The sequence below is a fragment of the Myiozetetes cayanensis genome, unplaced genomic scaffold (genome assembly GCF_022539395.1).
Source record: "Myiozetetes cayanensis isolate MyiCay16 unplaced genomic scaffold, myiCay2020 scf1, whole genome shotgun sequence".
NCBI classification, from domain to species: domain Eukaryota; kingdom Metazoa; phylum Chordata; class Aves; order Passeriformes; family Tyrannidae; genus Myiozetetes; species Myiozetetes cayanensis.
Genome location: NW_026086604.1, coordinates 105,253,829 through 105,266,264, shown reverse-complemented (window position 1 = coordinate 105,266,264; position 12,436 = coordinate 105,253,829). Strand labels below are relative to the sequence as shown.

The following is a 12,436-nucleotide window of genomic DNA, read 5'->3' as shown; positions in this document are numbered from 1 at the left end:
ATTCTGACAGAGTGTAAAATCATTAGGTTGTGCAATTCTTTAAAGTGATTGATAATGATCATTTATCTCTTCCAGTGTTTAAAGAAAAATGAATACTGCCTCAACTTCAGAAAGTGGATCATATTCTACAAGCAACACAAGACCCTTTTTTTATGCTCAGCCATCAGCACAACAGCCTTATCCAAATCCATGGTACCTCAGTCATGGATACAGTCCATATTATGTACCTGCTCCAGGTAAGGTAAATGAGAGCTCTCTGGGGTAGCTTTGCTTAGTAAGTTACTGCTAGAACAGAGGAAACAAATATGTATCTATGTTAATGGGTTTCTTGGGAGCTTAAGTGAAAATTTAATGTAATGCTTTAGTTGTCAAAAATCTGATTTATTAAGTATTTCTTAAAGATGTAGCTTCTGTTGTGGAAAGCATCTGTTTCTGGAGAATGGAAACTAAGCAAAGTATTAAGTAATGGTCATCCTGCAGACACAGAGCTCTAGAATATGCCTAGCAGTTAATATGTGTGTGTACATATGGGTTCCATACATGCATGCATGATGGATATGGATATATGTAAGCTTAAAAAAATTATTTAAAAAATAATTATAAGAGAAACATTGTTAAATACCTCTTGAAAGTGCTATACTTGTGTTAACTTCTGTCTGGAGCTGTAACAATATTCTATGAAATAACAAATTAAAAAAGAGTATAGAAATCTAATTGGTGAATGTTTCAAGGGATGAAATCAAGCTCTAGTTAAAGTGTAGGTGTCCAGATAAGCTACTCCATAACAAGGAACTCTCTCTGGGTTTTTGCACCAGATTTGTTTCCAAGCATTGAAAGGTGGAATGCTTTATTTAACTACGCGTCTGATCTTGTAGTTGTCCCTGTGTATGCAAGTAAATATTTATCAGGATTACTTATTTCAGAAAGAAGATATATTTGTCCTTTTCTTTTCATCTCCAATGTCTAGGCTTCCGAAGTGGAAATCCATATTTTCCATTTTATTCTGTTGCGCTCCATGAGTACCCTGGATTTTTTGTTCCACAGCATCCAATGCATGCAAGAATTAACAGAAGGCCTTATTTTAATGCTGCCCCACCTTCCCCTATGTTTTATCATGCGACAAGATTTAGACACTATAATACCCCTGGGAAAAGAATGGAGACAAAAGAAACACAGACTGATCCTAGACAGCCTGAAAGCAAGCAAAAAAGCACCAAGATATCCGTACAGAAACGAAAGGTTGTGATGCAGGGAATATGGCCTGTGTTTCTTCTGGTATAGGTACAGAGACTGAAAGTACTTCAGAGAAACAAGATTCATCTGGATCTTCCATTGTGGTAGACAGAGAGTTTCATAACAAGGACCCTGCCAGCTCTACACAGTATAGAAATCTCCCTACTGGAAGCTATGCCTTTGAGAAGGAAGAAGTGAGGATAGAATATGGAAATGGCTCTCCAGCTATTCAGCTGTGGAAGTCCTTTAAAGAAACTATCCCTCTGTATGATGTGGCAAGTGCTAAATCAGTCCCAGAGAACATAGTGCCACGTGACTTATTTTCTGTTAGCTCGTGTGAAGGCATGATATATGGCCCTCGTGAAGGGGGGCAAATGGTGCCAGGAGCTTCCTTAGATGAGAGAGAAGCTGTTGTCCCCTCAAAACAGGGTGCTGAAACTGTGCAAGAAAAAGATGTCCAAAATAATGAAGTGAAGCTGGATGCAGAAAAGCTGGCAAATACAAGTCAACAGGCAAATTTCCCCCCAGGTGAAACCATGGCAGTGCAAATCACAGAGCTGGCAAGATCTGTTGGCATAGATAGACCAGTGGTAAGACAGGATGTGGTAATAGCTAAAAAATCTAGCACTAAAAAATCTGCAGGGTCAAAAACTTCTCAAGAAGAGCCTGGCTTTATTCAACAAGCAGGACTACTTCCATCTAGTATGGAGGTAATGAGTGACTTGAGCTTTCAGCAGAAAAAGCTGAATTTAAGCCACAGAGCAACCAGTGAAAGCCAGACAGGTAAAAGTATTTGGTGTGACAAATCAATTGAGAAGTATGTTCCCACTGGCAGCTGGCTGGCTTCTCTGGACGGTATGGACACAAACTATGACATTTGTTTGCCACAAAGGAAGTGTCAAAGTGTAATCAGTCTTTCTTCTGATGACATGTCCTCTAGAGAGGAAGGGTCATCCAGTGATAATGCCCCAGTGTCTTATTTTGTCCCTGACTATGTGCTTCAGAAAAGCATGTATACTCCTCAGAAAAGTACAGACGGCTTGGAGAAGGAGAAGATAAAAAAGGGTGGGTCCCTCAATGAAGATGAAGTGGTAGGAAATGAGCAGATGAATGATCAAGATGTCAGTTCTTCAGCCACTAAGATTAAAGAGGCTTCCAGCAAAGGTAGAAAGCTGGGAGCTCTTTCTAGATCTTCTAGTAGGAAAGAAACCAATTCTCTCAACAAAAAAGCAGCTAAAACTTTGTCAGAAGCCGAGGACTCCGAAGAATATTCTGTGAAGGGTGAAGAGGAGGATGAAGACGGAGAGGATGAGGAGGATGAGGATGATGACATGGATGAAATCGAGTATTTCTTTCAAGAAGCCCCTCCATATGGAATCTTGACACCAAATAAAGGAAGTTTCTACCAAGTTGGCCCGAGAGTGCTTTGGAAACCACCTAAAAATGCTGTACCAGCACAATTAATTAGCTGGCCCGCTCAAGAGAAAATAAAAACTAGGAGTGGGCTTGTTGAAAATATTGGTGTAGTTTACAAGCCAAAGGAGAAAGAACGAGATGAAGTTGTGTATAGTGACTATGGGTATTATGGGAGAAAGAGACCTATGACAAGAAGAGAAGAACTTGAGCACCAGCGAATGCTACGGAAATTCTTGGGAGGTAAGCTAATTCCTGAGGACAAAGTGCTGATTAATAGCATACACAAAACACCTAATTGCAGTTGCAAATTGTAGCCTGATCCAGTGTGAAGATTAGAGGATGTTGTAGCTTCAGGTTTGGCTTAGAGCCAGGTGTCCTGCAGAATCCTTTTTTCAAGCAGAAGGAGTTTGCTGCATTTTCTAACCTATTGCATAAGGATTCTGCTTCTTCACAACCACCAGAGAATAGTGTGGAAACTCTCCTTTGAGTTAGATTTTGATATACTTCACTTTCTGGCATTAGTGGCAATTTAGTAATTTGAAAAGCTTAAGATAATTTGAACTACACGTTTACTGGTGCTTTATATCTTGGAAGCTCTGCATTTAAGTTTATACAAACAGTCTGACTCTCCTATCACGGACTCATGCTAGGTGCATTAAACAGGATGAAGTTCATTATAATCCAGTGGATATAACCTGTATGACTTCTCTGCAGAAGGGGAGTCAAACCATTTTTTTTTTTAATAGCAGCTGTTGTTTTTCATTAGAAATGAAAGTTTTGCTGTATTTTCAGAAAAAGCAGTGTGAAACTATTAAATTTGACCTGGGAAAGAACATCTTATTTACTCAAAGGTAGATGTTAGAAACTGGATTAATCTAAACTGAGAATAAGCAGTTATGTTGGCACTTCAGTAGGTGGCTGCTGTTTAGTGTAGTCTTATATTGTGAAAGACAACCATGATATTATTTACTTTTAATAACAGGCTTAGTGTTCTTAAGCTTTTTCTTTCTACAAAATCTGTAGACTTAAAGTGGTTTGTTTTTGTCCAGTGTGGCCTTCAGAAAACTGTTTCTATTTCAACAGACTCCTACAATTAGATCCAGTAGCTAGCTTTGCATTCTGGCTTGTGGATCAAACAGTATATTAGCATTAGCAAAACTAAATACTGACCTTAAATCAACCTTTTTTTTTTTTTTATTTTAAATTAGGAAGGCTGCTGAGGGAGAACCTGGGGATACTGCCTGAAGAATATTGGATTAGAAGTGGTGCTAAGCCCAAATTTAGTAGCCAAATACATGGTAGACTCTCACCTCCAGCCAAGAGCAAAGACCAAGGTACAACTTCCTCAATGTGTTTTTGTACTTTAGGAACATTCAAAAGGATATGGTGCAAAATAGCAGGCACATGATATTTGGATAAGGTTTGAAAATAATAAAACTAATTCTTGTTGCTCTGATATTGATGAAATGCCTCTCAGTCAGTACATCTTGGGCATATTTACAGCCTTCTTGAACCCTAACAGGGGAATAAGAACGCATTATAGGTACTTCGGGTTTTTTAAAGGTATTATGGGAAATCAAAGCATCAAATGCTTTGATGTGGCCAAGTGAAGCCTTTATTTATGTAAAGCTGTTACTTCCATAAACAGTAATATTAATTCTTTACCCAGATAAGGCTTCTCTTGAGTGCATATGCACTGGTAGCTCCTAATCTTTGGATCTTACATTTGAGTAAAACATATAGGGTGTCATGTGGTAGCTACATGGGCAAATGATCAGGGAAACTAGCATGGGCCAGCAGTTGCCCTGATGCTGCTAAAGGATGACTGAGTGCAAATCATTGTCATCTTGTTAAGGAAAACATGGAGAAATCAGTTATTCTAGCAAAGTAAAAGGTTAGATAGTTTCAGTACCTTGTTATTAACTCCTGAAGCAGAATGTGGTGTTTGTTTTTTTCTTTACAATTAATACTTACTTGGAGTTCAGATCTGCTTTGGGTGCTTTTTTAAGGGTGTTTCTCAGTGTAAGTGCTGTAGGAACAGCTATGGAATTTGCTGTAGTGCTACTCTCCTGGGTCACATACCTTCAAGTATCTCAGGATCAGTCTATCAAATAATGAAGTGTGAAGCTATTTTCAGAACAGACTGACTTGCTTCTCTTCAGTTCACTGATAATATATATCAGATCTCCTGTATCAACAGCCTAGTAGACTATTCTTTAGAGTGTGTTCCTCAGATTCTCTCTCTGGATTGCTTTCCTGCTTGAGAATATTGGGGTCTGGGATTATTTGCATCTTAAACTGGAGGCTTTCTATCCACAGACTTTAGTATTGTAGGGGGTTTTTTTATGCTAGACTGCTCTATAGAAGTTGAAAACATTTTACTTTAGCAGCACCATTCTTAGCTCCTCTACAACAATTCATAAAAGTATGATAATAGTTCTAAAATAATTTTGTTACCTTTAACTTTCAGCATGTTGCTTTTATCTCAAGTCACAGATGGTCCACCATACTGAGGATGTTTGGTCTATGGGTTATTCCTTGCTTTCTCCTCCTCCTTTTCCAGCCTGTGTAGTTTGAAGAAGCTATCACAGTGTTAGGAAACAGGAATCAGTGTTTTCTGAATGCTGTTCATGCCAATGGATGCCTCAGAAGTGCTAGTAAAATCACATCCTTTTTTAAATGTTGCCTATATTAGGACTTGTTTTTTCAAATTAATCTTAAATTTAAGCATCCTGCAAGTAAGGGGGTTTGGCTAGAGATATAGATATATTGCTTTAGCAGGAAAACTATATGCTAAATTTGACTTCTTGAACAGTGTACCTGTGGTGCATAACTTTACAGGTCTGAAGGATTAAGTTTTTTAGACAGTGGGTGAGTTTGATCACTTGGACATCTATAAACTAGTCTTGAACACTTAGACAGTGAGCTAGAGCAGAATTATCCAACTCTGATTGCGTTCTTTTTTGCCATAATAACACCTACCCAAATTATGATCCAATATACAATGCATCCAGAATTATGCAATGATTCAATATTGTAGACATACAAGACTTGCTTGACATATGTAGAGTCAATTTTATCAGCTAATAGGCACAGAGAAGGGAAGGAGGAAGAGGAACATCACAGGCCAGTTGTTGAAAGACAAGGTTAAATTTGCCTTGTGACTGTGTGAAGAAATAACACCAGTTGTATCTTGCTATTTAGGATGCCCACCTCTGGTTAAACCAAAGAAGAAAAAAATAGGCAAGCCACCTTCAAAACGCAGGGACACAGGACATGAGGTGGAAGAAGTGGAAGTGTGGGAGATGCCTAAATACAGTATATACAAAGGTTGGTACACAGTGACAAGCTACAGAAATAACTGCTACAAGTATTTTTTCATTACTGTCTCGGGCATTAATTTTTGTCTGTTTGAACTGCAAGGACAGCTTGTGAAATAATAGCAAATGCTACATATGTGGATAAGATAAAGGATGGGGGAAAAAAAAGGCAAGCTAAACTTTGAGCACTTAGTCACCTTGCTATGAATACCAGTGTAGCTTTGACCAGGTTAGGTTCCTTCTCTTTGTTTACGGTAAGGATGGGGGAGGAAATCCACACCAAAACCTACTGTTTTAGTCTAGTTGCTCTTCAAACTGTTCTATCCTTTTAAAGTGTTGGGTCCTTTGTCACTTTGCAGTATATCCTTTTCTTTAAGCTACAGATCTGTCTCAACCAAAATACTGTATTTTGATACAATACAAATGCATATAGATAATTCTTAAGAACTTTATGGAGTAGGAACTTCTTGCAACTTTGGAGGGAAAATCACATTAAATAGGTTGAGTAATAATTATGCTTTTCTGTACTTGTATGAGAGTCTGAAAATGTTATAAATTGGAAAGGGGTCAGTACAGGAAGCTACCTAAAAGATCAGAATTCTTTCTGGAAAAGGACAAGCTAGCACAGTAAAGTGAACTTGAATATTCCATCAGGGAACATGAGTAAAAAAATAGTCTCTTTCTCATATTAAAAAGAGGATTGCTCTTCCCTGTATTTGCAAGGTTGGAAACAAACTTAGACTAAAGTGTTTTATTAGTGAAGATTGATGCCAGCCCTGAAGCCAAATTGTTTGACCTTTAATTGCTGATCAGTTCTTAGTAGAAGAAACCAGGAAACTTGCATAATCCCAAAATACTTCTTATTTGTCCCAGAAGTAGTTAATGTTTCTTTCATAAATTCAACAATAGTTACAAGAACACACTAAGAATGTGCTATGAGTTTCACATGGAACTCTTATCTATTATATTGGGATATTCTGAATACCAGTGCTACTCATGTGGAGTTTATACTTGCTGGGAAATAGAGTACATAATTGTAATATTAACCATCAGTGCCTGCAGTAGGAAAAGGCAATCACTGATATCTATCTTTCTTTAGAAGCAAATTGACATTTTGTTTGGAGGCAGAATGCATACTTCAGTCTTTCTGTTTGTTTTTTGTTTTTTTTTACTTTTAGGTCGTGGAACAAAAAAGTCCCTCTCCAAGAGAAGATAATTGCATATATTGGGGCAGGAGCGGGGGGAAATGTATCGAAGGTTTGTTTTGCATAATCCAAAATTCAATTATTATTGTGTATTTTGTAAGTTGCTCTGCACTCTTAAGGGTTAAGAAGTAACACTGTAAAGACTGAGGATGCTATGAAAATGGAATTAAGTATTTAACACCAAAGTCACCTTTTTATAACTAGCACATCCACTATTTAAGTAATAAATTTCATAGAATTGCACTTTGAGACTTATTGTGTTCAATCAACACACAATAGCCAAAAAGCTTAACATGGGCACATCCATGCACCAGTGCTGTTATAGCACACCAGTTATTGCTGCCCAGCTCTTAAACTCTGCAGGATTGTAAAGCCTGTCAATGTCATCTCATATATGATGTGAACGTAAGTACAAGATTTGCCTCCATCAGCTGGATTTTTGGCGGGATTTGTTTTTGTCAAAGTGTAAAGGAACATAGAGCTGTATCAAGTCCACATACTGACTTGAAGTTTCAAGGCACTTCCTCAGATCTTCCTCTCTTCAAACGCATGATGGAGGACTAAAACTAAAGCGCTGAGTTGATTCAATGCTTCCCCTTCCTCCCCTTCTTTTCCTGTGGAGATTTTTTGAGTCCTTTATGGACATGTATCTTGAAGGTGAAACAAAAGGTTTTGATGGTTTGCCCTGTTTCCTGACTTCTTACTGATGGCTTCTATTACAGTTGATACAGACCTTGGCAACTGACTACAGAGAAGTCTCTTGAGAGAACTGAGATGATAAAACTAGGTCTCTGCTGAGCTATCTTATGAATAATGGAAATAGACTGATCTAAATGAGGTAGATACCTCAAAAAAGTGTGATTTTTTTTTTCCCCAATGCCTATAAAGGCTAATATCACCATATGAGAAGAATAAATATGATGCTGTCAGTCTCAAGTGATTCCTACATAAAGTGATAGTGTGCATGACAAAGGCAGGGAAACTAAAAAAAAACCCATTTATTTTTCTTTAATAAAGGTTGGAGGAACTGGACAAACAGGACTTGTCTTTTGCCTCCTCTCCCATGTTGTTATTCTGTGTCCTAGAGTAAACTACATGGATAAAAGTAGCATTTCCTGTGACTGCGTTCAAGTTTCACGCCTACCTAGTCTGACCCATAACTGAGGTTATGCTGTTTTCCCTCAGTGAGGAGTACTGATGTTTCCCTACCCAACTCATCCTTGATTTTTATATTATTTTTAATACCACTTGCTCACTTGTTAAAGCTCTACTGTAATTGCAGCCTTTACCCCAAGCTGTTAGGAGAAGGAAACTACACTGATGCCAAGGTTTTTTTTCCTTTCTACCCCAAGCCCTGCAAGAAAATAAGGAACAGAAATTCTTATTTGGCTTCTGTGCCTCACAAAATCTCTGTTGCACCAGAACATCAAAGAATAAAATGAGGGAGGGAATTACCTCAAACATGGACCTTTTTAATACCCAATTCTGCTGACAGGCTTAACTGTGGCTTTTGCTACTTATCTGATGAAGAAATATTCATGACCTCGTGATCAGATGGCACTCTTTACTTTTCTGACTGGCTAATGCTTGATAGGTGCTCCCAGGATCATGCTACTCATCCTTTTACAGGCCTTGCACTAGTCAGTGTGACTTCTGCTCAGCTGCAAGAAACAATTTAGAGCCTGGTGATGCTAGCTCCCAAGGAGATGTGAGGGAGTAGCAGTAGGAGTGTTTAGACAGCTCTTTGTCTGGAAACAAATGCTATTTTAAACTGATTGCTTATATATCTTGTAGTATATTCATGCTATGCATCCACACCAATGCTTAAAGTAGTATGCGTGAATGTTCTAGTGCTCCAGAAATAATTCTTTGATAATTTATATGGTGTATTCTACTCTAACAGTACTAGTCCTGTACCCTTAGAAATCTAAATTTTCTACTTAGCTTCTTTTTTTGCTACTCAACAGCATGGATGATTTGTGGATTGCATCTTAACTGGCTTACAGCTGTTATCTAATGCTCCAGTGGGTAAAATGGCCATGCTTCACAAAGGCTGTGAAGTACAAACAAACTCTATCCTAAAAGGCTGTGAATTCAAGCCCAGGCTCCTTCTATTCAGCCAGGTAACTAGCCCCAGTGATATTTAATTTTGCAGATGCGCATACGTGTCAGCTTTTGTTACCACTGCAGCTGGACTGCCCCGTGATTCACTGCAGAGCTGGCAGGATTGGGGACTTGTAACTGTCGCAGTTCTGCATTGCCTTGGCAGCTTTCACATGCTTCCTGCAGCATCTACTGAAGGGCAGCTGAAGAATCTATTTGCTGCTTGGCACACCAGCAACAAACCTTAGAGGCCTCCGAGGCTGCCATACTGTGATCTTCGTTTGGACAGACTTACTGTCTGTGACTCAGGATTTCTAAATCACTATTTGTAACTAACTGAAACCTCTGTTGCAAAGTGGGTGTGGTGTAATCACTGATGAGGAGCCAGTGGGCTATGCTAGCTTGCCAGGTTTTAATAATGTTTTTTTTAATTTTCAGTGTGGTGGCACCTGGATGGCAAAGTTTTCCATTTTACAATGTCCCATTTTCTGCCTTATTTTGGAAAAAAATAATTACAGGTCTCTTTATTAAAATCAAACAGTGTAGATGGGAGTCAAGGGCCAAAAAAAAAAAAAAAAAAGAAACCCACACAAACCCCATAACACTCATGGCATGCTAACTGGAGGCACACCAAGGAAAAACCAAATTCTCTGTTCGAGTCCTCAGCCTCCCCTGAGTTGCTGCCACTGGCTGTCTCACTTGACAAGACTAGAAACCCCAAGTAATTTCATGGCCAAAGAAATAAGACAGATGTCAGTATTTTTCCTGAAATACCTCTCTGACAGAAATTGTTCAGAGTATTAAGATAATCAAAGCTGGGAGCTGAAGACCTGTGAAGCTGTATTGCCTATGAGGTTTGTTTTAGCTGCATTTCATACTTATTTAGATTCATGGAACTATACATTTATGCTATTTCTAACCCTCAGGCTTCAGCAGAACTTGCAAGTGGAAGTATACAATGTCTACAAAGAAGGTCAGTAAAAAAAACGTTGTTTGAACAAAAACATTTAAATGGTTATGATTTAACAAATGAGGCCAATCAGTCTTTTAAGACTATAACATTCTGTCCTGCTTTCTGGATTTACTTCTACACAGAACGATTTTCCATTAATATAAAAGGAGTGCTGGTATTTATCTCTTGTCTACATATTTCTAAAAGACTTAAGAGTCTCTTAAATGACAGCTTTGGCATTGTTTAAAATGCCAAATGATGACACAAATCGTGCTTCTCTGTACTCTAGTGCTGGCTGCTAGTCAGCACTGCTATAAATCTTACTCTATTGAAACTGTTTTAATTTTCAAATGCCACTTGTTATGAGTTTCAGTAAAGATCTACATGTATGGGATATGATTAGAGATTTAGAAAAATGAAAAAGATAGAGGGAGAAGAAAGAGGAATGAGTTGTTAACATAACTTCCAGAGCAAGAATGAAGGTGTATGAAATTAAACTAGCAGGAAGCAGTGTGAAAGCAAGTGAAGAAGAGTTCATTGCTGAAGGAAATCACGAGGTTTGCCAGAAGTGACTAGGTGTAAAGGAAAAAAATGTATCCAAGGCTATTCAATACTAAAATATAATGTATGGATCAAAGTACCTGCAGTACAAGCAGTACAGGCTGAGAGCATTTCAGTGAAGTAACAGAAATAATACCACAAGAGTTTGCACTGCTCTGCTGTGTAGGCATTTCTATTAAACATGATTGGAAAGAGGTACTGGTATAAATAGACCTTTAGTCTGGCACAGAACAGAGATTTGCCATCTCAAATTTTTAAATTACATTTTGTACAAGTTAGAAATGGTCTTCTATTGTATTTTCCTTCATTGTTCAAATAGTAAGCCCTGGTAGGCAAAAAGGGAAAGATCCATTAATGAGGAAGGGCATGGCAAAGGAAAAACAGAATTTGTTTTTATTAAACTAAACTTCAGAAAGCTGAACTAACTGAAGAGATCTTCAGGTTAGCTCTGCTCTAGACAAACATGAGTAAGAATTCTCTTGGAATGCATCAGGTGAGTATCAGGCTTCCAGCATCTATCCAGTGATCACCCATGCTATAAATGCATGGATCTTCTCAGCACCATCTGTGTCAATACAAGAAACACAGAATGGTTTGAGTAGGAAGTGACCTTAAAGATCATCTAGTCTCAATTCCCTGCCAGAGGCAGGGACACCTTCCACTCGACCAGTTTGCTCAGGGCCTGATCCAACCTGGCCGAGAGAATCAGTCCATTATGGATCTCCCCATGCTATTTCAGCTGTTAAACCTTTTTCTGGTGAAAGAGCCAGGAACTCAGAATTTGCTCATGATGACTATGCTGACACAGGGAACTATCAGGAATCACCAGTAAATCCCATCACAGGGATTTTGCTAAATAGAGGATAAAATAAAACTCCACAAGCTCTGGGAATACAATAAAGAATCTTTTTGTAAGCAGCCCTTGTCTATCTTGGTTTTTTCCAGAACATTTTGTGAATGACTGGCAAGGAATGGAGGTTTATTTTTACCTAATCATTCTTAAACATGGAGGAGGGAAAAACCCAATTTATACTTTCCCTTGTCTTCTTTTCCAGAGCTCTCAGGAGAAAATAAAGTATCTCGGATGCATTTTGGTCTATGGTTCCTCTGTTTCACTGTTAATGTTTGCTTTACTCTGTTGGAGCTTTACTGGGGGGTGTTCAATATAAACACAGAGACTGAGTTCTATAGAAGTCCTTTCAAAGCAAATCTAGTTTTCTCTCTCCTTTTCCAGAGTACCAGTATCCACCATCTAGTCCCTCAAACTGCAGCTTTGTACTAATGTATCTTGAATGTTTCAAAGAGGGATGATCACTGTAATGCTGTTTATAGCTATCTTCCTACTTGAGTCTGCAAGGTTATTGAAAAGAAAAGCAAGGTCAGTATGTAAGGTCTACGAAGTATACAAAACTTTCTCTTCTTCCTGCTTACAAGTTCTTTACTACTGCTCTGTGGCTTAAATTCATAGAGTTGAAAACCATTTTGAAAGCCTTACACATTTATATTTTTGTGAGATGACTCAAAAAATGTTACGTCATCAAATAATTCTTGTTAACATAAAAATAGGTTGGAATTTATTTCCCCCAAGCCTTTTTAAAAGGAAACACCCCCTCCCCCAAATTGTATCAAAACAACTGATACTGAAG

The 12,436-nt window shown here is 38.3% G+C and overlaps 1 protein-coding gene across 1 annotated transcript; it reads left to right on the top strand.

Moving 5' to 3' along the window:
• The first annotated feature begins 88 nt into the window (after positions 1–88).
• LOC126648781 (uncharacterized) lies at positions 89–7,185 on the top strand. The gene is given in 5 exon segments (XM_050332303.1): positions 89–236; positions 968–1,227; positions 1,230–2,889; positions 5,854–5,979; positions 7,148–7,185. Coding segments are annotated over 5 exon segments (2,232 nt in total).
• Positions 7,186–12,436: the final 5,251 nt, after the last annotated feature.